The sequence below is a fragment of the Cyprinus carpio genome, chromosome A19 (genome assembly GCF_018340385.1).
Source record: "Cyprinus carpio isolate SPL01 chromosome A19, ASM1834038v1, whole genome shotgun sequence".
NCBI lineage: Eukaryota > Metazoa > Chordata > Actinopteri > Cypriniformes > Cyprinidae > Cyprinus > Cyprinus carpio.
The window spans coordinates 11,047,524-11,075,107 of NC_056590.1; the positions used below are offsets into that span (position 1 = coordinate 11,047,524).

Sequence of the window (27,584 nt, forward strand, 5' to 3'; positions counted from 1 at the left end):
TCAAAAACCTACTTTTTTCTTGTTCTGCAGACAGGTAGAGGCCTGTTCACAGGTGAAGGGGGCCTAAAAAAATTAAAGTTAAAACGAATGAGCTTTGCTTGCCAAAAACACCAGATTAATTCAACACTATATACAACACCCGTGTGCACTCAGTGGCTTGGGGATTAGTGTTTTAAGAGCCAACACATGGACGTGGATCACATTTCAGAATTTATGTGCACAGAAGTTCATTTTTTTTTTTTTAGATCAGAATCTAAGGCAGAGTACAGCAGAGCAAGAATTAAACAACAGAGAATTAATCACTCTGTATTTTGTATCAAACATTAATTTTCCTCATGTCTGAGGAAACAAAGAAATGGTAAACAATAAAAATAGTCTTTTTCAACACACATGATGGCTTTTCACATGATGGTGTTTAACCCCGGGGGCAAGTTGTTCAAAAGTAATCTGATCGGATTTCAGCTATTGAATCAAATCTTGAAAATGGGTTGTTCAAAAGAAAAAAAGATTCTGAAATCAGATTAGATCACAAAATCCAATCTTGGTTTTGATCTGGATCAAATCATCAGTTTGTGTTGTTCAAAACTCTTTAGTAAGACTGGGATACCTTTGGTCCAAAAAAATAAAAATAAAAATAATCTGGATTATAATGATCCCAGCAGAAGGGTGGATTTCAGGAACAAAAATCTAATAAAACTTTAAAACTGGTCCAAAAATACAACATTTGTAACGTGTAATATGCACACACATTATATATATGTATATATATATATATAGAGAGAGAGAGAGAGAGAGAGAGAGAGAGAGAGAGAGAGAGAGAGAGAGACATTAGACAGGTAGACATTATGCTACCTCTTAAGACTTTCAGTAACCTACAGTAAAGTAAAAAAGAGATTTTTGTGTCATAAAATAATCCCCAGACAGCTGTCAATATCAAACAAAAAATTTATTTTTAATTTTAAAAGCCCTTCTGTTAAGAAGTGCTTTAAACTATTTGGATACCAAAAAATTGCTTAGAACCCTAATTTAGGGTTTAAAAAAAAAAATAAGGACAAGTTTGTGAGTCTTAGCACAGTCCCAATAGTTTATATTTTAAAACAAAATTCTGTTCCACATATTTTGATGTACTGAAACGCTGTCCTTGTGCAAGCACAAATCTACATTGTGGGTTTGTTTCTAAGTCTGACTCAGAATTCTGACTCTGCTAAAAACAACTGGTTCAAAAAAAGACATATTCATTCCCCGGCCAATGCAAATACACACTCTGGAGGTTGTACAGAAATAGCACCGCTCTACATTGACAATACGTGCATGTGCCTGACTGTAATGTTTTAAATAAGACCGTCATAATGCTGGAAATAGATCATTCACAGGTGTGCAGCTGTTTACTTATTGCAAACTATTATTTACCTCATGTTGAAGAAAAGACTTGAACCAAGTTGGGACAGCTTTGAGCATATAGTACAGACATCACAAAGTAGACAAAAACAATTTGACTATGTTTGCATTTGTATTATGAAGAAAAAAAAAAGAGAAAAAAAAAAAGGTTGATGCATGTGAGAAACAGTAAGATGTTATTCTCACATCTTCAGTCCCTTCTTCTTCAAGTCCTCTTTGGCTTCTTTTATTTGTGCTTGCAACTCTTTGGCTGCGTCCTCACAGTCATTAAATGTGGCCACACGGTAGCCAACAGTTGCCAGTGAATAACACCCAAACACCACCAGCAGATAAACAGGCATTGGCCACACCAGCTCTCTATACTGAGGAGGCAACTGCAAATCAAGGAGGTCAAAGGTAACGAGTCCCCATGCCATGCCGATCAGTGACGCACCAAGAAGCCACTCCAGGAGCTTGGTCATTGTGCTGAAGACTGTGCAAAGGTGAAGGGCAAAATTATAATTGAAGAATCCACCTGTGAGGATAAATATGTTTCTATGAGGTTAGACAGTTCTGTTTCACGTATTATGCTGTATTGTAGGTGACACACACACACTGTAAAACTTCATTTATTTCAAAGTGGTCATGTATAGAACACTATATGAAACTAATATATATATATATATACATAAAATCACATTATCAAGAAACAATTTAATGAAATTAATTCAATTAAAAGCGACAATCACAATTTTTACAGCTAGTGCTTGAGACATGCGACACCGGATGATAAAGAAATTATAAATATTACAGAAAAATAATCGTCAATACACAGCTGTTGTTTAAAATTCGCAGTGATCCTCACTCTTATTGAACAGCTAAGTTAGCACGAATGCTAATGATTACAGGTGTTTACAATGAAATCTGACAACCAGCGCTAAACGGAGGCAATATTTTATCTTACCAACAATAATCAGCTCCTAAATACTACATACGCACAATAAAAATGCACGGATAATATAGAAATACACTCTCTCACTCGCTACTCAAAAGCCAGCTCACCACTTTCGGAATAAAAACGCACTTTGATGACGCGAAATGCCGAGAAGCATCATGGAACATGCAGTGTAAGTCTTCAGAGTCATGTACTACAAAAAGTCTATAAGACAATAAGTCTAAATTCGTCTTACCTATTATAAAGACAGTTTCAAGATTTGTTTGTTTGTTAATTATAACATCAGTCGTTTATCTGTAATGCAGGAAATGAAACGCCTGCTCGGTATCAGTCTGAAGCTGTTTTTGTCTGTCTGTGTCTGGCGCTTTTGGCGCAGTTCAGTGTCTTGTGGGTGCCGCGGGTGACATCCGCCCATTCAGCGCAGAGAACAGAAGCGAGTCCATGACCCATCACACCTCCTCACCAGCCAAAAAGGTATAAACATCACTCACAGACAGCACCGAGGCTCCTGAAAACATCACCCTCTCAGCAAACGCGAGGTTATTCTTAGTGATGTTTACACTTGTCAGCGAGTGTCTCTTTCAAGACTGCAAGTGGTTGTAAAGAAGAAATGTAGCAAAGTAGGGCATTTGTGTGGAGGTTTGGCAGCTTTTTAGATGACTGTTTTGTTCAGCACTACCTTCATTTCATTAAGACTATTACTACCAAATATTCAAGAGCATAAATGACCATACAAATGGAAATAATGTAGAAGAAAATCATGCAAAATACATCTATTTGTATCAAATACATCTATTTGTAGTTCTGCCCAGATGTATGTAATCCACTCAACTATCTATCTGTCTATCTATCTATCTATCTATCTATCTATCTATCTGTCTATCTGTCTGTCTATCTGTCTGTCTGTCTGTCTATATCAGGACAGTATGGCTGTGATTCTTGTCATAATCTGTGGTTCTTTGCTGCTTGGCATTTGCGTAGGAGTATGTGTTCAGTGAGCAGAACGTACACGAAGCGCAGTGGGGAAAAAAAGCAAGTTGGCCGTTCACAGTGTTTGATACTGCCAGTCCCCGGCTCTCCAGCTCAGGAAACCTGTGATCCAGCAGAGAGCAGTTGGCAGACACAACAGAACAGGCTGCACTGAGACGGAGGGGGGGTGGAGGGAGCGAGGGTGTGAGGAGAACAGCGCAGAGAACTTAAAGAATCAGATGAGAAGATGAAGGTCAGGCTTGGGGCAGGGACACATTCTGCAGTGGCGACAGGCTATAAAACTTTGTTGTTGTTGTTGTTGTTTCCAACTGGGAACGTTGCTTTCAGAATGTGGATGCTGCTTTGGTGAAATGACAGCGAGAAAGTGGAGAAATAGTGATCACTGGCAGCTGAATGAGAGGAGGGGCTGCTGCGTTTGGTGAGGAGCGCTACAGGTGCAGACTGGTCAGCCATTGACCTTAATGGTGCATTAAATCCAGATGCTTAAATAGCTTACATGCTTAAACCCTGGTCCCCTGCCACCACCCAGCGAGAAGAGATCTGCACTCTGAGTCTGAGTGTGTGTCTGTGTGTGTTTGAGTAGGTTTACTTAACGACACTTTGGGTCCATAATTATCCCCATATGCGCACTAAACTGGACAGAGAAATTTTGAGGGTATCCAAGCCAAGGACATCCATAATTGGAAAAAAAAACTGTTAAAAGAAAAAGTAGCAAATACATATATACATGGTATTTTTTATATGTTTGAAAGAAAACTCTTATGTTCACCAAGGTTCCATATATTTAATACAGAGAAATTATAATATTATAAAATATTATCACAATTTAAAATAACTGTTTTCTATCTGAATATATTAAATGATTGAATTTATAGCATCATTATTCCAGTCTTCAGTTTCAATCCTTCAGAAATCATTCTAATATGCTGATTTGGTGCTCAAGAAACTTTTCTTATTATTATCAACTGTTGTAAACAGTTGTGGTGCTTAATATTTTGTGTTTCAAGATTCTTTAATGAATAGAAAGTAAAAAAAAAAAAAAAAAAAAAAAACAGCAGAAAATTTACCTTTATTCGGGGTTTAAGACTGCATTGTGGACAATCCATGGCTCCAGTGCGAGCCTCTAGCATGTGGCAGACAAAATATGATTTAAAGGGAACAATTGCAGATAAGTGTGTTTATGAGAGAGAGAGAGAGAAAGGGAGGGAGGGAGACAATAGTGCCTGGCTCAAAAAAACAGGAACCCTCTGTTTCCTGTGCCTGAGATCTCAGTCTCAGTCTACTCTTTTTTTCACACACACACACACACACACGCACACACACACACACACACACACAAAGAGTGAGTTCATACAGTGACATTATATTTTGTTGTACAAATTGCATGAAGGAATTACATTATCTATCAAAAGGCAATGGAAATGCATCAAAGGAGCAGGTGTATTATACATAGGATTAGATATTTGAACACACCCAAACCCTAAGAATTCAAGTCAATGTGATTTATTTTTCTTTGCAATAACATTCACTGATGAATCATTTACAAGAAGACTAGGAACATGCATTAAGAAAGTAAATAAGGCCCATTTTGATTTCATGTTGACTTTAAACTTCTGTGTCTAGTTTGTTGCACACCATTTGTGCTGCATGAGTGATCCCACAGATTGTGCGGCTAGTTGTAGAGAGGTGTGCTTTTCTAAGCAATTGTGCTTAATGTTTTTACCCGGCGCATTATTAAATGTGTGAAGAAAAAAAATCCCATAGACTAACAAAGACTCGAGAAATCACATGCTCGTGCTTTAAATGATCTAACATATGTACACTACACAGATGTGATTTTGATGGAATGTATCTACACTGTTCAGAGTCGACCTGGCTGGATCTACCGTCATTTTCCAGTATCTGTGTATGTTGGAGGAACGGTCCCATTATTCTTGTCTTCAGTATGAAAACCATTCCTCAGTTAGGCTCAGTCCTGGCCAAATCCTGACATGGACGTTCAAGATGTCTTAGAAGTGTGTTTTCGGTCAGAGCTTTGATCTCCTATGCAGTGGGTTTTAAGACATTTTTTTGATAGTATTTCATACAAGTCAAACGCTTCATTAATGAAGACAACTGAGCAAGGGACAGCTGGACTCATAAATATTCACAGTATGGGGGAAATATAAACAGCATAAATTCTAACCTGACATCATGTGCCTAAACACAAAGTAGTAAGATGTTTTATGGTATGTGTAAGGGGGTTTTTTGTGTTCTTGTTGTAAGTGTACATGTTTTTGTTTGTTTCTTGGGTGGAGAAAGGAGAGAGAGAAAAAGGTTTTGGAGAAAGACATATGGAAACAGGAATGTGCTTTCTCAATCCCAATGTCAGCAGTCCTGTGGTCTATTTTAGAATCCCACCATGCATCTGTTTCTGGACAATTACAATATTTCTACATCATAAGCAAAACATCTCCCATATTATGAAGTTTTTCATCCTTATATATATATATATAATTTTATTCAGTAAGGATGCATTAATTTAATCAAAAGTGACAGTAAAGACAATATTGCAAAAGATATTTTTTTCAACAGTGACAATAATTAAAAATGTTCCTCGAGCAGCAAATTAGCATATTAGAATGATTTCTGAAGCATCATGTGACACTCAAGAGTAATCACAGGAATAAACTACATTCTAAAATGTATTCAAATAGAAAATGGTTAGTGCAAATTGTAAAAAAAAAAAAAAAAAAAAAAAAAAAAAAAAAAAAATCTCAATATTACTGTTTTTACTAGATTTTTTGGATGGATCGTAAGACCAGAAAATGTTGGATTAAAAAAAACAAAAAAAACAGGAAATACTATTCAGTTCTACTTTACAACTGACTTACCATCAACATCTGTACATAAATAATTCATTTCTCGGCAAAAAAATTTTTCCTGCTCTTTGAGCTATTTAAAAACCCCTTTTATGAAGGCTTCATTTTACCGAGCTGTGTTCAATTTCTAAGAGTAGAACAGTTTTGAGAAAAACTGCATGTTTTGGTGAAGAGATTTTCAAACCCAAAGAACCCCTGCTGCTGGTAAAATAAATAAATAAATATATAACTACAGCAGCTTTTCCCCCTAATTAAATTACACCGAATTAAAAGTAGTTGAAGTTCTTGTAATGCTTCAGTTTATGTTTTGAACTGAGATGACATTGAATTGATAAACTATAAACATATATAAATGTTTGGTGCAAATGTTGTATATAAGAAGCCTCACAGTGCATTGTTTCATACTGAGATAAATACTGCATTCATGGACTTTCGTTGTTCTTATTGTTTGTTTTAGGTGAAACTGAGGTCAATCACTGTGTTAGCAACAGTATAATGGCATTTTGTACTAAGAGTATGCATACCATACATCTGTATCTAACTCTCAGATGACATATTAAATTTGACATATTAAAGTTGCAGTGCTCTAAGAATGGACAATATCTCTTAACCTCTGTTTGAAATTACATTGACACTGAAACTTTAAACCTGGCTCACATCCAGGGATATGACAGCTATAGGTTTGGTATCGAACTACAGTTTAGTAGCTTACTGAAAATCAATGACTTTGCATACTGTGTACTATATTGTTAACTATTGTCACTGCATAAGTGCTACATGAGCTTAAGTCATACTGCTAAAGTTTAAAAACTGGTGTACTTGAACCAGTCAGATAGACAGTATGAAACTCTTTTGTGTATTTAAAGCACTGAAGAGCTCTAGTAGAAACTCTTTGAAGTCACAAATGTTTCAAATCTGCGTCATTCTGCACTTACAAACACGTCTATGAAAGCCTATGTTTGCATACTTGATCTCTCTAGGAGTCCCAGAATGTCAATTGAGCATGTAAAATGCCCCAGAGAGCAGTATTTTATTGTTATTGAATATAACTCAATATGACAGCATGTCTATTGAGAGCTCTTTTCGTCTGGTCATTTCACGCAGAACAAATAAAACTACAGCCTTCCTATATGACATACATTGGGACAGGAAACGCTCGGGGCTTGTACCGTTCCTTTTAAAAGGAACATCTCATTCTCAGATGCTAGGCCAATCATCTGATTTCATTACTTAGCGGCTCTGTGTGAGTTTCATGCCAGGTCTCTGTTCCCTCTCAAAACTCATGCCATGTCTGTGTGGTCCAGGGTTATGAAGCCTGCTCTTATAAAACAATAAACTAGACACTGTCATGTTTACTTTAGCAAGGACAATTCTGGCCCATCCCCTTGTTTTGATTGGCATGAGCTCTCGCCATCCCAGAAAGTGACATTAAAATGGAAAAATTAGGAAAATATGTTCAACAGAAGTGAAAAGGAATGAAAAGAAAAATCTTTGACCATAAACTATTCAGAAAAATATGCTAGTCTAAAATTTCAATGTGTTGGGAAGCATTTGGCCATTAAAAAACAACAATTATTGTTTCACGTTTTCATTTATACTTTATTTTAAATGTATTTAATTTTCAGTATTTATTTTATTTATACTTTTATTTTTATATAAATAAAAGTATAAATAAAATAAATATTGAAAATTAAATAAATTAAAAATAAAGTATAAATGAAAACAAAATTAAAATTAAATTAAAATTAAAATGTAAAAAATATATAAAAAATATTACAAATGTAATCTAAAAATTATATAAAAATGTTTAATTATAAAAATACAATTGTTTATTATTATTACATTTAATTTTCTTATTTTTTTACACAAGTATATGAAAATATGAATATTAAAAATGTCATACAAAACAACTATATGAATATTTAATTATAACAATACAATTGTTTATTACATTTAATTTTCATCTTTTTCTACAAATGTCATCATTTTTTATACATAAATATGTTTTTTATATGAAAATATTATGAATATTAAAAAATATAATACAAAAAAAACTATCTCTCTCTCTCTCTCTCTCTCTCTCTCTATATATATATATATATATATATATATAATTATAACAGTGAATACAGTTGTTTATTGTTATTATTAAATTTAATGTTCATAATATTTTTACAAATTTCATCATTTTTATAAATAAACATAAGTATATGAAAAATATTATGAATATTATAAATGTAATATAAAACACTATTTATATAAATCTGAAATTATAACAATGAAAACTATTATTATTAAGTTAAATTTTCATATTTTAACATTTCATCATTTTCATATCACACATTTAGTTTTATACACTACATTATACACTACTGTAGTTTTATACTACTATATTCTGAAATATTCTAAATATTAAAATTAATATTATATAATTTATAATGTATTATTATTATTATTATTATTACATTTAATATTTTTATATTTGGCCTGTAAATTAAGTCAAGCCATTTAAAAGTCTATAAATCTTTAGCAGGCTTTTAGCACATTTGACCTAAGAGTATATTTACAGTAGGGCTGGGCGGTATATCAATATTTTTTACTATCAGTATGGTATGAAGCAATACCGTTTATATCGATATGGTCCTACAATAGTTTGATACGAGGACACAGAGTGAGCTGCTGCTGTAAAATTAGACTATTGTCATTGTTTAGTGAATTTAACTTCTGCCTTAAGCATTATATTTGTTTTTAGATTGTAATGTTTCAGTGTTAGAATGTAATGTGATTTTAACCCTATTTGTGCGGGCTATTATATAGCAAAGCCTACATGGTTACCTTCACTATATTTGTTTTAATAGCTTTTAATATTAACATTGTATGTAATATAACATTGGGCAGGATGTAAAATAACTTTTTTTTTTTAATTAATACAGATTTTTTTTTTCATCCAAATAGCAAAATGCAGAAAAAAACAAAGATATAGCCATATCGCCCAGCCCTAATTCACAGCCAGGAGTCGAACACATTAGGACGCAACTACATTTACAGTTAGCTTGCTCCCGTTACCAAACCCAAAGTGACAGGATGCATCAACATACAGTGTACAAAAACCCCATTTAGCCTGGCCTCCTTTTCATGCCCTTTTAAATACAGCTATTGACATCATAGATAATTGGCACATGCTGGGTGGACCGTTATTTCTAGCATCAGTTTGTGCACAGGACTGCAACAGACATCAGTTTTAATGAGCTAATGTAGGACAGACCATTGTGAGCTCCAAAGGAGTTCACCAACGCTTGACTTTGAGACCAGAAGAAAACTGGCACAAAGAACACCTTTTTAAAATCTGCTGAGAGACAGACTTACTGTCATGATGGGATCCGATTGGTTGACAGTTGCGTTCAGTGTTTGTTTTGGTGCTGTGACCCAGTGTTGAACCGTGGTGGTCACTGAAATGCCCTCTGATAAACTGATTAAAAACAAACAGTAAATAAGGCAAGCATTAATTATGGCAAAATGATATAAAACATTTAATGTCATGTTGCGTATTTAGCAGAGAGGCCATAACCAGTCTTTGTAAACAGTAATGAGTGTGAGTTTAAACTAGCTGTTCATCCCTTCAGGACAAAAGCGTCTGTGTGTCTTATTGTATGAAAGATGAAAAAGGTCAGTGGAGTTGAAGTATACATTCTCTGTCATATTAAAATGTGTTTATAGAAATAAACGATGATTGATTGTTTATAGTTCAAGCATATATATATATTTCTTTATTTCCTTAGTTCACCCTGTAGATGTTTGACCCTAGAATTGTATTGACTTTCTATGCTTCTCTACTTCCCTCCTTCTTGCATCTGTCAACCTTTGGCCTTTAACCCTACAGGAGTGTCAAGGAGGAGAAACGAAGCATGTGTTGACTGTGAAACAGATACCATCACTATTTTCTCTCTCTCTCTTATTTTCTCTCCTATATAAAGGTCAACTGTTCTGACCTCTCCAGCTTCATCTTATCCCTGTCTCCATCTGCTTTCAGTCTCTCTGCTGATGTTTATCTGTCTCATTCTCTGTCATTTCTATCTTCTCTCCTGGACCAGTCTCCCCCCATACGCCCATATGACACTCTGTCCTCACTGTTTACATGTTTATCTCTTTTTGTCACATCTCTTTTGGTCTTTCTGTCTCTGATTCATTCTGTCTCTTAGTGACCATTCATTATAGTGATGTATGCACAGCTGTTTTTGAAGCCGCACGCTAAAAAACATGTGTTTTCCCTGCAAACCCCCAGTTGACAATGTCTCCCCTCGCCTTTTCGCTTTTCATGGGATCTGGAATTTTTGTGTTCAGAATAATGCTAAAATTCACAATAAGAGAAGTAGAACATTTAAAAAATAATAATAATAACTGTCACTCCAGAATGATTCACACTGACCCATTTGCCTAGATAATATATTTATTTAAATTCTTACTACTTGTATAGCACAAAAATAATTATAAATGAAATAATTATAAATAATAAATAAATTAATTATTTAGATTTCTTTTATCAATAATGTATGTATTTTTTAATATTTATTTTATTAATAAATGTTATATTATAATTAATATAAACTATATTTTTAATATATAACATACATATTTACATAAATTATATATTTTTTATATTAAATGTGTTAAATATATATAATATATATATATATATAAAAAAAAAAAATAAATACACAAACACACATTTCCTATCACATTCTTATAAAATCAGTTCCTATGCAGTTTTGAACACCAGTGAACGATTCCATTTATTTTACACCATGGGAACAGCATTAACCTGCTCGCAGTGAGTTATGGGCTCACATTAGACGTCTGTCTACGGTTACACCTTTATTCCATCAGCAACTACAATCTGCCATGTTTAACACTCTATGAAATGAATGTCCAACAAAACACATAAAATACAGGTAAATATGATATAATGTCTTTAGACTAATGTATCTGCCTCAGCAGGTCTCTCTCAATGTATTTTTGTGAATAGGTTAACATTCAGTTCTTTAATTCAGTGCTGTATAACTCATGAAGGTTTATTAGGGAACCAAGCTAAAAATAAAACAGATGCGGAGCTAAAACATAACTTCAAAACTTGATGCTTCCAGATGTGATCCAAGACAAAATGGAAATACTGAACAGATGCTGGACATGTTCCGTAGGGATGCATTATACTGTATATTTGAGATGATGTAAAAACTTGCTTTTGCCAGAGTCTACCTTAGACGGCCCATCAGAAGGGTGGCTGGCAGAACTGAAAGCAAGAATCACATATTCCCATTAAATCTGGTTTTGTTTGCAGAGAATGTTTGCTATTCTCACTAGTAAATTTGATCAGCATTCCAATGCTGGACTGCGCTTCACAACGATAAACAATTTATAAACCCTGATTCATTGTTGTGATATTCACATTCAACATCTTGTGAAATGAAAAGCTGTTTGTAATAAACAAATCCATCATTTTTAACTTCAAACCGTTGCTTCCAACTAAAATACAAGTCCTCTATGCATAATATTGCTTTGCATAAGTCATCTCATCTAAATCAGGAGAGAAATATGCACAGATCAAGCACCATTTAAAAGTGAAAAATGTAAGTTTTATACAAATTTGTTGGTGGATTTTGATATGAGAGGACAACAGGGGATGGACTATTTCACTGGAAGAAGTGATACTATGAATTAAATTTCATGGACTGAAGTCATGTTGATTACTTGTGTGTTATTGTTTCTATCAGCTGTTTTGACTTTCATTCTGACGGCACCCATTCACTGCAGATGATCCATTGGCGAGCAAGTGATGGAATGCTAAATTTATCCAAATCTGTTCTGATAAACCTCATCTTGGATGGTCTGAGGGTGAGTAAACTTTCACCAAACTTTCATTTTTTGGTGAACTTTAAGGAAACCTTCATAATTACAATGCAATTTATAGCCAAATTCTTTCAACTGATGAATATAAAACTGTTAAATGTGCTTATGGTAACTTATTTTTACACAAAGAAAAACAATCTCACCCAGGCCAGGACTCTTAAAATCATTGATTAATGCTTCACATTAAGCTTACGTTAGAACCTGCAGCTTGTTATTAACATTCATGCTGTATCCCGACTTCCATAACTCATTTTCAGATGTCTAAAATGACTTATTCAGAGGACAGAACACCTGGAAAGCGCGACACTTCATATTATATGATCTAACATTGATGATAAACCATGGGTCACTTACGATGCAGAACCAAACAGGTGCTCTTTGAAAATGAGTTTCATATGATGTGCTGTCTGGATAATTCAGCAGCAATTAGTTGCTCAGCTGTTATTCTAATATTAGTGTAAAATGAAATGGTTTTGCAGAGGATGGAGCGGGGCGGATTACATTAGCACATAGTCAGGCCAAACACAAAATGTGGTACAAGTATCTATCGAGGTCAGACACACTTAGTCTTGCTCAGACTGCGGAAAACCTGCCTAGGCAATGATCCTCAAAAGCTTCTATTTATCTGTGGGGATTTACTAATAGCAGGACAGATGGGACTGCTGTGAGGGGAGGGTGAAGAGTTGAAACTGTTAAACGTGGCCGATCCCTCCACACCAGTGCTGCTGTCCGGCACACGAGAGGGTCCATATGGACACAGGAGAGTATTAGTGTAACGTTCATCTATACAGAGGGGGAAGGGAGTCAGGCGACAGCTTTACCTCTCAAATCTTCTTAACATGTAATGAAACGGGGTGATTTTGATCACCCTGCTTTGCGTTTCATGTAGGATGAGGATCTTGCTGAAGTTAATAGTAATGCACTTTTCTAATGCATTCCTTCCAGTAGTTATTGTGCCAAAACGGCATATGTTTGTTGCTAGAGGCTTTAAAAGATGAAAACATCCAGATTTCCTGTTAAAGGGAATGTGGTGTTGAAAAGTGTGCTGCAGGAAAGGTTTTCAGTTGGGAAAATCAGGGGAAGTTGTCACATTTTACTTAAGTGAATATTTCTAAATATTAAATTTCTGTATAGAGAACAAGTCTTGGCTACAAAAAATTATTGGAAGATTCTCGGCATTATTTCCCAGTAAAGAAAGATTTTGTGACAACATGCCCCAGTAGTTTTAAAGCAAGATAGTTCAAAGATTAAAAAAAAAAAAAATCTAATTGAACTTTTGACTTAAAACTTCATAGTTACTAAGATTTAGAATCCCCTTACTTTTTTATTAAAAAGCAAAAAGTACCACAACTCTTTAATAAAGCTATTTTGTATATAGCATACATGGTTTTAAATACAGCCAGGGCTAGTTTTCACAAGTCAGTTTCTGTGTGGACAAAAACCTTAAAGTCTTTGCTACAAAAATGACATTTTTGCCCGAGGATAAAAGATGCATGTTATTTAACATGCATTGCGATTTTCTGACAACATGCCCCAGTAGTTTTAGTAGAGTTTTGAACTATAGGTGTTTAAAAAAACAATATACAAAACCATTTCAATATAAAAACATATGACTTTGACTTCAACCTTTATAGTTACTGAGATTTATATTTTCCCAGTTAAACAAGCCCTATTTGCTTATAGAATCAACCAAATATATCCAGCAGTTTAGATCCTTGCGATTTCTTGAAAAGTGAAAAGTTTGACAGCTCTTTGATATGACTATTTTGTACGAAGCATTTTTAGATACATCTGCAAACTCCATGAAACTCAATCCTACAATTGAATAGACATTGCGGTGAACAAAATCAAAATATGAGCATGCAGTGGTCTGTTGAAAGTCTTTACCCTACAATAACGGAGTATTACCACCAGCTAGCCCTCCCTTCTAGTCTAGTCAGCTAAAGGCTTGACGCAGATGGCAACAACCAGGGTAGACCTACAACAGCTGGTATAGGTCTAAGCTCGTAACAAAATGGATCAACAGGCCCAGCTATACGACAAGCCACCGAGACTACGGATGGACGCTTTATGGATATTTTAGTCTGTGGGGCTTTGGGAAATGACTGGTCTTATTAAACGCAAATCACAGAAGGTTAAGCAGCTGCAAAGCTTCTGAGGTATTTAAAAATTCCCCCCCTGACTATTTCCCCCTGACTGTGCATAAGACTTCCTGGTACGGATTAGAGGCTGCAGCTTCATGTGGTGTTGTGGCTACATACCTTCAGTCAGTCAAAACCCAATCTGCTGCTTAGTTTTCCTTCTCCCCGGGCAGAGAATCGCCAAAAGCAAAATGGATGATGGAGAGGGGGAGGAAAAAGAAAGAAAGAAAGAGATCAATATGAAGATAAAGCGTGCAAAACTTTGTTGGCAATGAATCGTGGAAAATGGGAGAGAATGATGGAGGAGACAGGATGGATCTGTCGTTTAGATGAAAGGAGAGATGAAAGACAGAGAAAATCAACCTATGACACACAATCTTTAAGAAATATCACCCACGGCTCTTATTGGACCATCACACTCCCTAGAGCAATGATTTCAGAGAGGGCGAGAAGGTGTGTGTGAGTGTGTGTGTGTGTGTGTGAGAGAGAGAGAGAGAGAGAGAGAGAGAGAGAGAGAGAGAGAGAGAGAGAGAGAGAGAGAGGCGACGTAGTCTTGGATTTCTGTCACCAGAAACTTAAGCCTGTGCTTTTAAAACTTTACATTTCTGAAACTTTACATTTCCATGAGAGGAAAAAAATGGCCTCCTTTGGCTCATCAGCTCTCAAAGGGTCTGTCTAAGCTGAAACATACCTAACTACTCGACTTTCTGGTTTCTTACCAATATGGCAGCAATTAAAGGCATATGTGGATTGTCATATAAGAAGTTTTCTAAAGAAGCATATACAGACATGCCTATCTGCATAGTATCAAAACTTATTTGGCTTGTTTGGTTCATTTGAACTGTAACCAATATAAAACTGAAATGAAAATAGGGTGCACATATCGTATGTTAAATAAAAATTCATAATTTAGAAACTGTTTAAATATTTATTTTATAATAAAAGCATTTTTCATTTAAAAAAGCTTAAATGTTTAACCAATTAGAAATTAGGTGACATCACTATCATACATGTCCACAAGTCTCTCACTGTGCCTGAAATTACTCTATATTTCTCTATAGTGCACTATTTACCAGTCACTAAATGTGAAATAGTAAATGAGAGTGACAAATTTCAGACTTCTGAAATTAGCAGAAGCAGTTAGCTCTCAAAAAAAGGCAATTTACATAAAACACAGTTTGTTGTTTTTGTGATATAGTTGTGATATATAAATCTATAAAATATGATTAATAATGGCAGTACTCAAGTTTTGTTGATGTAAAATCCAGCATACAGTGATCGTGAAGATTTCTGTTTACAAGCGTATAAATTTGGCACAAAGTCTAAGCTTTTGTGCTTATCAAAATGCATTGGGAAAAGCTGTTGAAATATGTATATAGGCTTTTTGTATGTAAATAGAAGGAATACTTTTTAAGAACTCTAAATCTTTGTCTGTGAACTTCTTTGGGGGTTCAAGCCTTAAGTGGGGGGTCATACATCACCAGATCTCCCTATATTTAAGGGGCATTGTTTTCTACAGTTGCACATTATCTGCTTGATTAAAAATTAAATAAAAGTGCCATACACCAATGCATATTCACAGCATACTTTAACTTGTTTTCATATGTGACCTGAATTCCTTTTATAGCCAAATAGTAAGCTAAATGGAGTTATTTGAAGTAGCTCAAGTCTAATCCACCTTGCAAGAGTACCAGCACTCATGTTTGAATAAACTGCTGCCCCCTACTGATAGAAAACAGTAATACAACATTTGTTCTGAATATAATCTATAAATGATATTAAGACTAGAATTTTCAGAGAATGATTTATTAGAATTATTACCAGCAGGCAAAAGCCACCATTCTCTCCAGCAAGATTCAGACTACACTCTAAAGCCATTCCAGGGAAGCACAGCTTTACGCTGGACTGAAATCAAGCACGAGTCAAACTCGTCAAAAATATTCTCTACAAGCTTCAGTATGAATTTGTGTAAGGTGACTTATAATGGTGGGGTTAGTGCATCACACACACATACACTTTCTATCGCATAAATACTGAGTAAAGCAGAGCACTTCCAATCTACCGCATTGAATATTTTCATTTTTAAGAAGCTTCACTTAAATAATTTAGCTTTAAATATTTTCCAATTGTCCAAAAGTATATGGGAATTCAAAACAACAATTTGTGTAAGCTATAAGGTGAGTGTGCCCTAATAAAATATTCAGAAAAAATCCTTTTATATACCGACTGCACTCTAGAAGCCACATATTTCAACAAATCAAAATTCTTCTTAACCATCTAAGGCAGAAACAGCAGCGAGAAGCACTTGGTCTGGCATTAGACGTATGTTGAGTAAATATCATTGTAAATGCTCCAGTTGACAGCTGAAAGAGTTTGACAGATCTGTCCTGAAAGCACATGGCTAGAGGTTAAAAGAGCAGATGTTTACAACAGTTTTGTGGGTTATAAAATGAGGCCTTGTGTAACAGTCTGGAATTTCTGCTCTGTTTGGAGATTAATAAGCAAAAGATACTTTAATACAAGGTATATAATATCACTACAGTGTACGCAGTGTGGGTGGAATCTACTATTAAAAAAACTCTGAGGCACATTTCCTACACTGGAGCAGAGAGGTCACCGATTATAAGCTGGGAATTATATATTTTTCATATATTGTGTGTGTGTGTATATATATAGGTGAATATGCATTTTAAATAGTTTTCTTGGGTACAGTATATAGGTGGGATCAGCAAATTAATAATTCATCAGTAATTCAGCAAGCAGTGCAGCAATAAAGGCCTCTCAAAACAAAAAGAAAAATAAGCATAAGTTTTATCTTGGGTGCAATTAAAAACATCCATCTCTAAAATCGAATTATAAAAATGATAATCAATCAGAGTTCAGTTCAGTTTTGTAACACGTGATTGAATTGTGACTCGTCTCACAGGGGTCTGATTTGCATTACGATTGGCGACCAGCTCCTGTAGCTGTAGAGCTCCACCTCCAATGAAACAGAAAGCAGGGCACACGGGGGCAGAGCAGTCCACAGGCCCCTCCCATAGTGGGCGGAGTGAGTGGGCATCGTAAAATGTGACACGCCCCTTCTCAAAGTCCAGACACACTCCTAGTCTCGGAGGCAGCGGATACGTGACGCCAGCTGGCGATGAAGGCCCGTTGCCATTAGTGAAACCAGACTCTCGGTAATTGGCATTGGCATGATGGGAGTTGGCAGAGGAGGGCAGGTAGATCTTACCCATGCCCATTGTGAGAAAAGAGAAAGGGGGAGGAGAATCTGATGAATCCTCAGCTCCACTGTCATGGCCGCTATCTGGATCATATCTATCAGACAGAGAAGATGGATTCAATACATGAAAAATGGAAATTAAGAACCATCCTTTTTTTTTCATTGAATATGCTGTTTGCCTTTCAGTTGGAGTGGCAAGGAGTCCAAACTCTATCAGGCTAATGATGATGTTTTTCATAATTTTTAATTTGAATGTAGTTATCTGGGTTTATTGTTCACAATATAATTTTTTTGTTTTGTTTAGACTAGTGCCGTGTTATGGTTCTGACTTGAATACGTGACATGTAATAGCGACCGCCCAACTCTGAGCTACAGGTTTTCCACAATCTTAAAAATAAAGGTTCTTTATTGGAACTGATGGTTCCATGAAGAACCTTTAACATCCATGGAACCTTTCCATTACACCAAAGGTTCTTTATAGTGGAAAAAGTTGAGTTTTTTTTTTATGTTTTAACACTAGGGAAAATTCAGTTTCATGAAAGGTTCTTTGGGGAACTGCAATGGATCTTTTATGGCATCGCTGTGAAAAACCTATACAGTTTTTCAAATAGATTTTAATAGTTTAAAATCATAAATTCAATAGTTTTGGTCATAATAAAAGCAAAATTGGAAGTATTAGGTATCATACCTTAACAATAACATTAACATATCTACTATTCTCATTTTTGTGGTTCATTTATGTTCTTCCCGTTCATTTGAGATTTTTTTTCTTACCTTGGACTAGCCATATCTTGAGGCAGATGAAACCACTCCTGAAGTTTGGACTCCAAGCCCACTCCAACCTGTAGAACAGAGCCAAAGACAAAAAATGAGCTAAAAAGTGATACAGAAGGAGATATAATATATTTGTCTTATTTACAGAACTTGCCTTGACCAGATATGAGCCAGGCTCCACTGAGCATGCCCAATAGTGCCGACCCTGTGTTATGGCCACGTCACCCACAAGCAGATCCGCGGTCAGGTGACAGGAAGTAAGGGCCCGATCAGCGGCCTGCAGCAGGGAGAGACCAGGCACACTGCGGGCACACCGCTGCTCCTTACTCAGCACCAGTCTGTCCGCGTGCAGACCCCAACGAGAGTCCAGGTAAAAATTCAAGACTATCAGGGAGGCGGGAGGAAGACAACAGCAAGGGAATACAGGAGGAATTTTGAGGAGGATAGAAGAAGAGGGGAAAGAGGGACACAGAATTAAGACACCAAATGGAGGGAAGTAAAAGTGGGTGGAAAGGGAGAATAGGTATGCAAAAGGAGGACAAGGCATAAATACAGCATTCAGGAAAACTGTAAACAAGGAAAGAAGACAAAGAAATGCACTCTGGGAATAGCAGGGTGAAATCATGACTGCACAAAGGAGGAAGATTTGCATTTCAGCAGACAGGCAGAGAAGAAAAGGTGTATTTCCTCATCAGTATTTCAGAGTTAAGGCCTATTCACATCAAAAATGAATTTACTTCATCTTAAAAATCTGATTCATGTCTTGTTTTCATTCATAGCAGAAGCTAATGTTAGCGTTTTGTCATGAACATCTGCCTTCTGGTTGGATTTTGCAAATCTTGTATTATTATTTGTAACACGGGCCTCCGTTTAATGTTATTAATAAACATTATGGAGCATTTGCTTGTGGCCACATTTACAAAGCGAATGGGTCAACATTCACATCAGATCAAAATACTTCACTACATTGAGAGTTTTGTGTGGAAAATAAACACTGGTGGTTTAAAGAATAAATGGCTCAAATAATCAAATGATGAGGGAAATATAAAAAAGAAAAAAGATAATAACAAAGAGTTTTAAGGGCTGTAGAAAGGGAACAGGAAAGGTGGCTGTATAGCGCTGTTGTCACAAAAGCTGGAAAACATGGAAAAAGCAAAGGTTGTAGAGAAGGAGATGGGAATGGATAAAAAAGGAAAAAAAAAATAAAGAGAATAGAAGATAGATGAGCAGATGAGTATCATTTGGGAATGAATTATGTTGGTGTTGAAAAATCTTCAGAAGGTGTTTCATACCTGGAGCTGGTGGTGTGTGTAAATATACTTCCTCACTGTATTCACCGAATCCAGCCTTGTTGCAGCCTCTCACCCTCAGCACATACACACTGTCCATCTCCAGCCTGTCAATCACCGCACAGGTCCCGGTCACCTCCTCCAATCTCTGCCAGCCCCAACGAGCAGCAGCCAATCCCCCACGAATCCCCCCTCTTGCCCCGCCCCCTGGCACCACCCCTCGCCTCCGGAATTCCACAGAGTAATGCCAGGCAGGAGTGGAGTCTTGAGGCAACCGCCAACACAAGAAGAGCTGGTCATAGGCAAGGGTTCGCTGGGTGTCAATCACAGGAGCAAGGGGGGCTGATGGGATAGGTCATTTCGGTTGGGGTTAGATTACATGACATTCCAAATTAGATTACTTTTTGCAAGTAAAGTAAGATCCAGTTTGCACCATAATATCCTATTTTTCAGATACGTTACTTTTCAATGTGTTTATTTATTGTCATAACTTTCTGTGAGCTTTCCATGAAATTCTGTGCATTTTTGTACACTAGTGTATCTCTCATAACACAATATTATTATATCAGCAGGGATTCTGCAGATTTTAAAATCATATTTAAGACATTTAAAAACCTTTTTAAGACCTGCACAAATAAAATTAATACCAATGCCCATTCCAAACAAACCCCCAAAAATTGTTTTACTTCATGAAAAATGCTATGGCACACAACTGCAAGTTTAAAATACTTAAGATATGTTTTATTCAATACATACACATGTACTGAAATTAGATTATGTACAAACTGATTCCAGAATGAAAAAGTTTTGCAATCTGGGTTTTTTAGTGAATCAAACACATACACCTTACTGTGTAATTTTGTAAGTAAGGATTTCCAGTCTTAAATCAGTGTAGTGCTGATATGATAACCATAATTCACATTATGAATAAACATTTAAGACAAACATTATGAGTTTTTTTAGCAGTATTTTATAAAATGTTAGTCTTCCTTTTGTTCATTTTCCTACCCTGAATGAAGTTCAGGTCTGTGAGGAGTTTGAGCTCTCTGGAAACATCAAGCTGGAAGTGACGGAACGAAGGATCAGCAGAAAGAGAGAACCGCTGCACAGATTCAATAGATTGGGCCAATCTGCCAGAAAGAGAGGTCATTTTTTCAGATTTTGTTTCTGTTTTCAGATTTTAAGAACAGACATCAGTATTATCAGCAGATATTAAGGTGTGTTAGCCGTCCCACCTGTTGTGTGTTATTCTGGCTGCGTGCACAAAGCTCGATGGGTCATTTTCTTTGAGCAGCTCTTGAGTGAATGCCATCAAGCCGGCGTGTTCCAGCAAGCTCCGTTTTTCAGCCACCTGATTGGCCAAAGCCTCTGTCCTTCTCTGCCGTGAGCTTTCCAAAGCCTGGTCCAGCATTGTCTGCCGCTCGGTTAGTAATGCCATTATCTCCTTCATGCAGTGAGAGAGCTGCTCTTTGGCTGATACACTGTTCACCTGCATTCATGCACACAGACAACTGCTCAACACATCAAACACCTGCTTTGCTTTTGTGACAAAGATGGAAAAGGTGGCCGTACCTCAGTTTGAGTGATTGCATTCTCCAGTTGTGTGATCTGAGTCATCACCATTTCCTGATTGGACAGGATGAAGTTCAGCTCCTTGGTGATCTTGTCCTAGAGTTTAAAAACAACTCACAGTGTAAAAGATTTTTAACTTTAAAGCAGGCACCTTTATTGAGAAAATTAATAATAGTAATGTAGTTGCCTTATTCATTATAGTTTGGCATAAATTCTACGAGTAGAAATGTCAGAAAAGTGAGTTTGATTCATGCATTGAAAATTGTTGTGATATGATGCATTTGTATTTTTATAATATTCATTTTTAGCCGTATTAAAAATGTAGAAATAATGCCCATTTGTGATCAGATTTTGAAAAGCTTTCAAACATAATTGTGAATGAGAAGTGTAATTTTTGCTCAATGGATCATTTAGTGACCTCATATCCTTTGAATCATGGAAATACCGTCATCCTAAAGAAAATCCTGTCCTGTCAGAGTTAAAATGCTTCACTACAGAAGGATCACCCATAATGGAGTGTGTGTTTACTGCTGATTTCCTGGCTTTCAAGAGTTCATAAACCATAGATCTAAGACATGTGATGAATAGATTTACACATCACCGCTAAACAAAGCGCTGAACACCAGCATAATGTTTGTGAGGGATAAACTCATCTGATCACATGACATTTCCCCTTGATGAATTTTTTTTAAAGAGGCTTTAAAACCCCGCACAATTACATTAACTGCATATGATACAGCACTGCTATTAAGTGGCACTGTTGTTATATTTTAAAGTGCTACTATTATGCCATTTTTAAGGTTCCTAATTTTGTTTTAGGAGTCTCCTACAATAGGTTTACTTGCATGCAAGGTCAAAAAACGCTTTTGTATTCTCAAAATATGCATTTATTATCACCTAATTTTCCAACGATTCTCAAACGATTCATTCAAAGCCGTTCCAAGATTAAGCATACTCTGCTCTGATTGGTCAGATGGCCCAGTCTGTTGTGATTGGTCTACCTTGTACAGCGCGTGTCATCAACGATACGCCCATTGCCATAGTTCCGTATTTTGAATGCTCGATAGAAAATATAAACATCCATTATTTATCATACTTACAGGTTGTGATTCAGTGGAGCCAGCTGGTACAAATAAACTGTGTACTGAGCCATCTTTCAAGAGCAAGTGTTCTGTGAAACTCCCCGAGATTAAAGAAGCAGTCGTCAGTAAAATGACGGGAACACAAAAACAGATAGGGGTTGTAGTGCTGTGGTACAGTGGAAAACTGATTCTTTGCACCCTCATATTTCGGAAGTGAAAATAAAACAAATTTACTACAGCGTAGGAGTGGGTGTTTATCTTATGAGAAAGGTTGTTTGCTTTGTGGAAATGTTTGAGTGTTTGAGGAGTTGTATGTGGGCGGGCATTGTGGAAGATTGACAGGCTTCTTTTGGGAGACAATAACTTTATATATTGTGCACTTTCGGCTTTACAACTTTTAACTTTACGCTACATTACACACTGCATGAAAAGCAATATTCAAAATGGCATAATAGGGGCACTTTAAAAAAAGAGAAAACCCAGCAGTTTTTAACTACATTTGTTTATTAGCTTCTAAAAATGTATCAAATCAATTTCTTTAAAACAGAAAACCATGGCAACTTAAATTTATGCCAGGTACATCATTAAAATAGAGGTGAATTGAAAACATACCTTAAGAGTCTGGTAGGCTTGGGTGACGGGTGCAATCTTGTGACCCGTATGGATTCTACGCAGTTTACAGAGTGAACAAAGAAGCATCTGACATGACTTACAGTAAAACTGCAGCCTCTCCTGATCATGTTCTGGGCATGTCAACACCTAGAGAGACGGAAAAAAACTTTACGATGCTCTGTTGATAAAATGAAGTTGCATCTGCATATTCATTTTGTGAATATTCAGTTTCACTCAGAAATACAGCATATTATAGAAGTAAAAGGGGTTGTGAATTCAGTTTTATGTTAAATAATTCATCAGACCCTGGACCTCAAGGTGTGAGAGGTAATCGTGTAGTAATCCTAGGCGCTCCAGGAGAAGCGGCTTACCTTTGGCCTGAAGTTGAGGGTGGGCTGAACATGTTCGTGCTGGGCACGTGGAGTGCCCCAGGGGTGGTAGAGTTTGAAGCATTCATTACAGAAGCTGGCTCTGCAGTCAGCACAGCCTTTAGTGGCCTCCAGGGCCTGTGGGGGTTTACAGAACTGACACATCACAGCAACACTGCCCAGACTCACTGTGTGCCTGTACCTACAGAAAGCAAGAGAGAAAGAGAAAGATCCTACAGTGAAGCGTTTGTTTATTTGTCTGTATGTGGTTTTATTCATGTAGATATAGTACCACGCTGGGTAAATTGGGTATTCGTTATTCTACCTATTCTACCTAAGATTACTAGGTCACTAATCAAATAAGTAAATAAGCATGAAAGCTTATTATAATAAAATATAATATAATATTAAATTGTGTATTAAAGATTTTATTTAAGATTACTACGTCACTAATCAAACAAGTAAAGTATAAATCTCCTCAAAATATTATATTATATTATTGTGCATTAAATATTCTACTTAATATTACCAGATCACTTATCAAATGAGTAAATAAGTATAAATGCTCAAATTTCATTACAAAAATATAATAACATGCATTTAAGTGTCTGTTTAAGATCACAAGGTCACTAATCAAATAACTTAAGTATAAATACTGAAAATATTATATTATTTCATTTTAAATATATAATTTTAATGTATTTGAATGTGTGTATTTATTACCTTTCTACAATTCTCTCCAGTGTAAGGTTCCTCATGCAATCAGCCAATCCTCTCTCACCTAGTTCCACATCTCGTCCGCAGGGGGCGCAAGGAAAAAGCATGACAAGTGGAGGGCCTTCCTTTCGCCTGCGGCCTGGATATGTCCCAGAACCTAAACATACACACACAGTGAGATAAACGAAATATATATCAACCTGTTTATATGACATTGAAGATGGGACATTATTTTTCTTGTCTGTACACACCTGAGCGCAACAGGCGGTCCACGCGATCAGACTTGGGCATGGGTCTGCGCATCTGCCGTGGGGACCGCGTGTTAGGGGTAGAAGCGGGCGAGTTGGGCTCGGGGGGAAGCTCAGGCTGGGGATACCCGCTCTGAACCAGCACCTCAGAGGCACACATGAGACACACGCTGTGTAGGCAGGGAAGTACTATGGGCTGCTTCACAATGTCCTTGCACACAGGACACAGCAATTCCTGCTCCATACTCTTCATATTGGACTGGAAAAAATGAATGGAGGGTAAAAAGAAAGTGGATGAGTGAGAAAAAGATAACAGAAGAAGAAAGATCTTACAAATATTGACTACAGTTAAACACCATTATAAAAACACAGCATAGGCTACATTTATATTATGAGTCTATTATGAAGTACGTACACTACTGTTCAAAAGTAAGATTTGTTTTGTTTTTGAAAGCCATTTCTTATTCTAACCAAGGCTGCATCAAAAATTTGTTTTTAAAAAATTTTAAATGTCCATAAATATACTTCATTGTAATGGTGCGATCAGATATCTAATCAGACTTTTTTAAATGTTTCCTGAATACACAAATAATGTGTGCAGAACAAATCATACTGTAACAATCACAACAAAATTTATCTAAGTACCACATGTTCCCAGATCAACATCCTTAACCCCTCATCACCCTGAATGTACCTCTAAAATCAGAAATGCTATTCCAGGCCCTAAACTCAGAAATCAATATGTTTGATAAGGGTGGGGTTGGGTTAATCACATAAACCCTTATAAGAACATTTTTTAAAATTACAATTTACACATTTTGCTACATATTTGAAGCAAATAAGCTATGCATTGCATTGTATCAGTATGGCATTCCCTGGGATTAAACCCCTGGTCTTAGCGTTACTAGCGTCAAGCACTACCAGTTGAACTACAAACTGAACATTCAGAGAATGCCATGGCCAGATAATCCCTAAATTTAGCTCCCTAAATCATATTTGGAACAGAACATTTGGGCTCTATGAAGAATTATGATGTCTCTGTTGCACACCGATTTAAAGAAAGAGAAAAGAGACTAGATTTTTATGCTGCGTGGTTGCTGAGAGAGACATGCACACCTTTATAAATAGCTGTCTCTGGTGTACTGCTACTGGCCTGCAATGCTCTTTAAAAATGGATGGTGACCTGATGTTCATGATTTAAGCAGACAGCTGGGTGACACTGGAAGCTCTGGAAAGGCCACAGTGACCTTGTCCATCAAACTAGCACGGTAGAGACATATTTATGGTGACTGTTTGAAGACTGGCTGAGCAACAGCACCACAAATAAATCTGACACCCCTTTTTTTTTTTTTCAAACATACATGGACAGTTTGCATCTCCACAAAAACATACAGTATGCACAAATATTTTTTTTTTATTAGTTTAGTAACTTTGACCTCTAGAAACCACTGTGACAAAGAAATTCTATAATTAATTTAATATTATAACCATTTCCCATGCAAATACAACATGCTGGTTATAATTATTAGTATTCTAGTTATCAGTTAACCACTGGCCTGTCCCATTCAATGGCAATGTAGGCTAATTGTAAAATCTAACCTATATGTCTTCGTTAGACAAGAATTCTCTATTTAAATCTTACTCTAAAAATCAAAACGCATGCTTTAGGAAGGCCTACAGCATCTTAAAGACACTCTTGGGCTTCTTTAACGTCACGCGGTCATCCAGCAATGTCAACCGCCCCTATACGTCACCCCATCTCGCAGAACCACAGTTTAACGTGATTTTACTTCAGAATAAACGCGACTGATGTTTGAACTACAGACGTAACCGTATAACCGGTTAGCACGGCTCGTGCTGTATTCGGCAGCGCCCTTACCTTCACCTGAAATCTGGGCGCCATTACAGGATGCTGGCTGCTGTCTTTACTTCGTATGACAGCGCTGCTGTCGCAAACCACTGCGACTTACCGAGATACACACTTTTAATTGGAATGAATGTAAAGCCTACTTGCAGGTTCCAGCCAGCTTAATAAATTAAATTAATAAAACACCACATGCTGAAGAAGCTTCACACTGCCACATGCACGATGCGGATTAAATGCGTTCTCTATTTTTTCTTGCAAAACATACCGTTTATGTTCCGTTTCGTCGCAGTAGATAATTATATGTCAATGAGGAAATATTCCGTTGGGCGCCATTGCTTCTTACAGGTTGAAATGTAGGTTAGTAGGATGTCGCTACATCCGCACGCAGCTGGAGATGCTTTCAAACCGACGCTCTCGGTCTCCTGCCCGCATCCCGTTTCCGTGGTAACCAGCACGTCCGCTTCATCAGCAGCAAGCTGCAGGTTAATGCACACACTGAGCTGTTGGATTAACAGTGTATATTAGTCAAACTGACAGTCTTATCCAATCACTATAGAACAAAAACATTTTAAAAAGTAAACCTGTGCAGATGTTACCGGAAGACATTGTTTCTTTTGAAGCTTCAAGAAGCTTCGCAATATTTACGAGTCTTTCGATTCGGAGACTTCGTTACGTCGAAGACTACTATTTCGAATCTTGATTTCGAAATTTCAAAATCCAAATAGTTCGCCGCCAGATGGCTTTGATCTGGTGAACCAATGAACGAGTGTCCAGTGTTTCGGTCAGTTTTATAGTGTAGGTTCATTTTTAAATATGAATTAATTTTAATGTGTAGGTATATGCGTGTATAATAAAGGAGAATGATATTTGCTTCTGATTAGCCTAGTTTATCAACCCTTGTCTTAAAAGACATAAAACAGGCCTTGTGCATTAATAAAAGAACATGAATTTTACAAAGCCTTCATATTTAATGGTATGTAATGATTTGTAGATTGCATTTAATAGATTGCACTTTCATGAAAACGTTTGCAATTGCTTTGTAAAAGGTGTCATTATACATGTTTCGGCTGAGTTGTCGTTGCACTTAAAGCTTTTGACCAACAGATGCCGCCAACAAGCTTAATTTCTCCCATCACTCTCAGAAGGTGACCAGGCAGGGATTAAGAAACACAAAAATCAAATAAAAACATTTAGTTTGATTGAATTGTATAATCTTTAAATGATTCCTCCATATTATGTATGAAACTGTGATACAGAACAGCATTTATTTGAAATAGAAATCTTTTGTAACATTAATGTCTTTACTTTTATTTTAATGCGTCCTTGATAAATAAAGGTTCAAAATGAATCTTATTGAATCTTAAAACTGTGTATCACAGTGTTCCTAAAATTAAAAAGCAGCAAAAAACTGTTTTCAACATTGCTAATAATAAGAAATGTTTTGTGAACACCAAATCAGCATATCAGAATGATTTCTGAAGGATCATGTGACAGTGAAGACTTGAGTAATGATGCTTAAAATACAGCTTTACCACCACATGAATAAATTATATTTAAGATTTGTTTTAATTTAAATGCAGCCTTGCTGAATACGAGACTTCTTT

General features: G+C 36.3%; 2 protein-coding genes and 1 long non-coding RNA gene across 12 annotated transcripts; 1 reads left to right on the forward strand and 2 right to left on the reverse strand.

Moving 5' to 3' along the window:
• Window positions 1-200: 200 nt before the first annotated feature.
• On the reverse strand, window positions 201-4,413 carry LOC109092286 (dolichol-phosphate mannosyltransferase subunit 3-like). Of its 9 annotated transcripts, none has more exons than XM_042776423.1 (2): window positions 4,390-4,413; window positions 201-1,912 (listed from the first exon to the last, which is right to left on the reverse strand). In XM_042776423.1, the coding sequence occupies exon 2, from the start codon at window positions 1,857-1,859 to the stop codon at window positions 1,581-1,583; it is 279 nt and encodes a 92-aa protein (XP_042632357.1). In that variant the 5' UTR covers window positions 1,860-1,912; window positions 4,390-4,413; the 3' UTR covers window positions 201-1,580. The 9 variants fall into 9 exon arrangements, 8 of the variants coding, with proteins under 8 accessions (XP_042632357.1, XP_042632356.1, XP_018961586.1 ...); XM_042776422.1 differs by lacking the exon at window positions 4,390-4,413 and adding an exon at window positions 2,568-2,714; XM_019106041.2 differs by lacking the exon at window positions 4,390-4,413 and adding an exon at window positions 2,568-2,704 and having other exon boundaries at window positions 201-1,870.
• On the forward strand, window positions 1,770-18,509 carry LOC122148806. Its single transcript, XR_006162623.1, has 3 exons — window positions 1,770-1,880; window positions 2,709-2,806; window positions 18,373-18,509. It is a non-coding gene; the product is annotated as an uncharacterized LOC122148806 (long non-coding RNA).
• Window positions 16,019-26,403, reverse strand: LOC109072337 (tripartite motif-containing protein 46-like). Of its 2 annotated transcripts, none has more exons than XM_042776395.1 (12): window positions 26,246-26,403; window positions 24,117-24,372; window positions 23,872-24,022; window positions 23,152-23,350; window positions 22,781-22,927; window positions 21,087-21,182; window positions 20,750-21,003; window positions 20,523-20,644; window positions 19,518-19,856; window positions 18,380-18,609; window positions 18,226-18,293; window positions 16,019-17,546 (listed from the first exon to the last, which is right to left on the reverse strand). In XM_042776395.1, the coding sequence occupies exons 2-12, from the start codon at window positions 24,364-24,366 to the stop codon at window positions 17,108-17,110; spliced, it is 2,295 nt and encodes a 764-aa protein (XP_042632329.1). In that variant the 5' UTR covers window positions 24,367-24,372; window positions 26,246-26,403; the 3' UTR covers window positions 16,019-17,107. The 2 variants fall into 2 exon arrangements, with proteins under 2 accessions (XP_042632329.1, XP_018944128.2); XM_019088583.2 differs by lacking the exon at window positions 26,246-26,403 and adding an exon at window positions 25,993-26,178.
• Window positions 26,404-27,584: the final 1,181 nt, after the last annotated feature.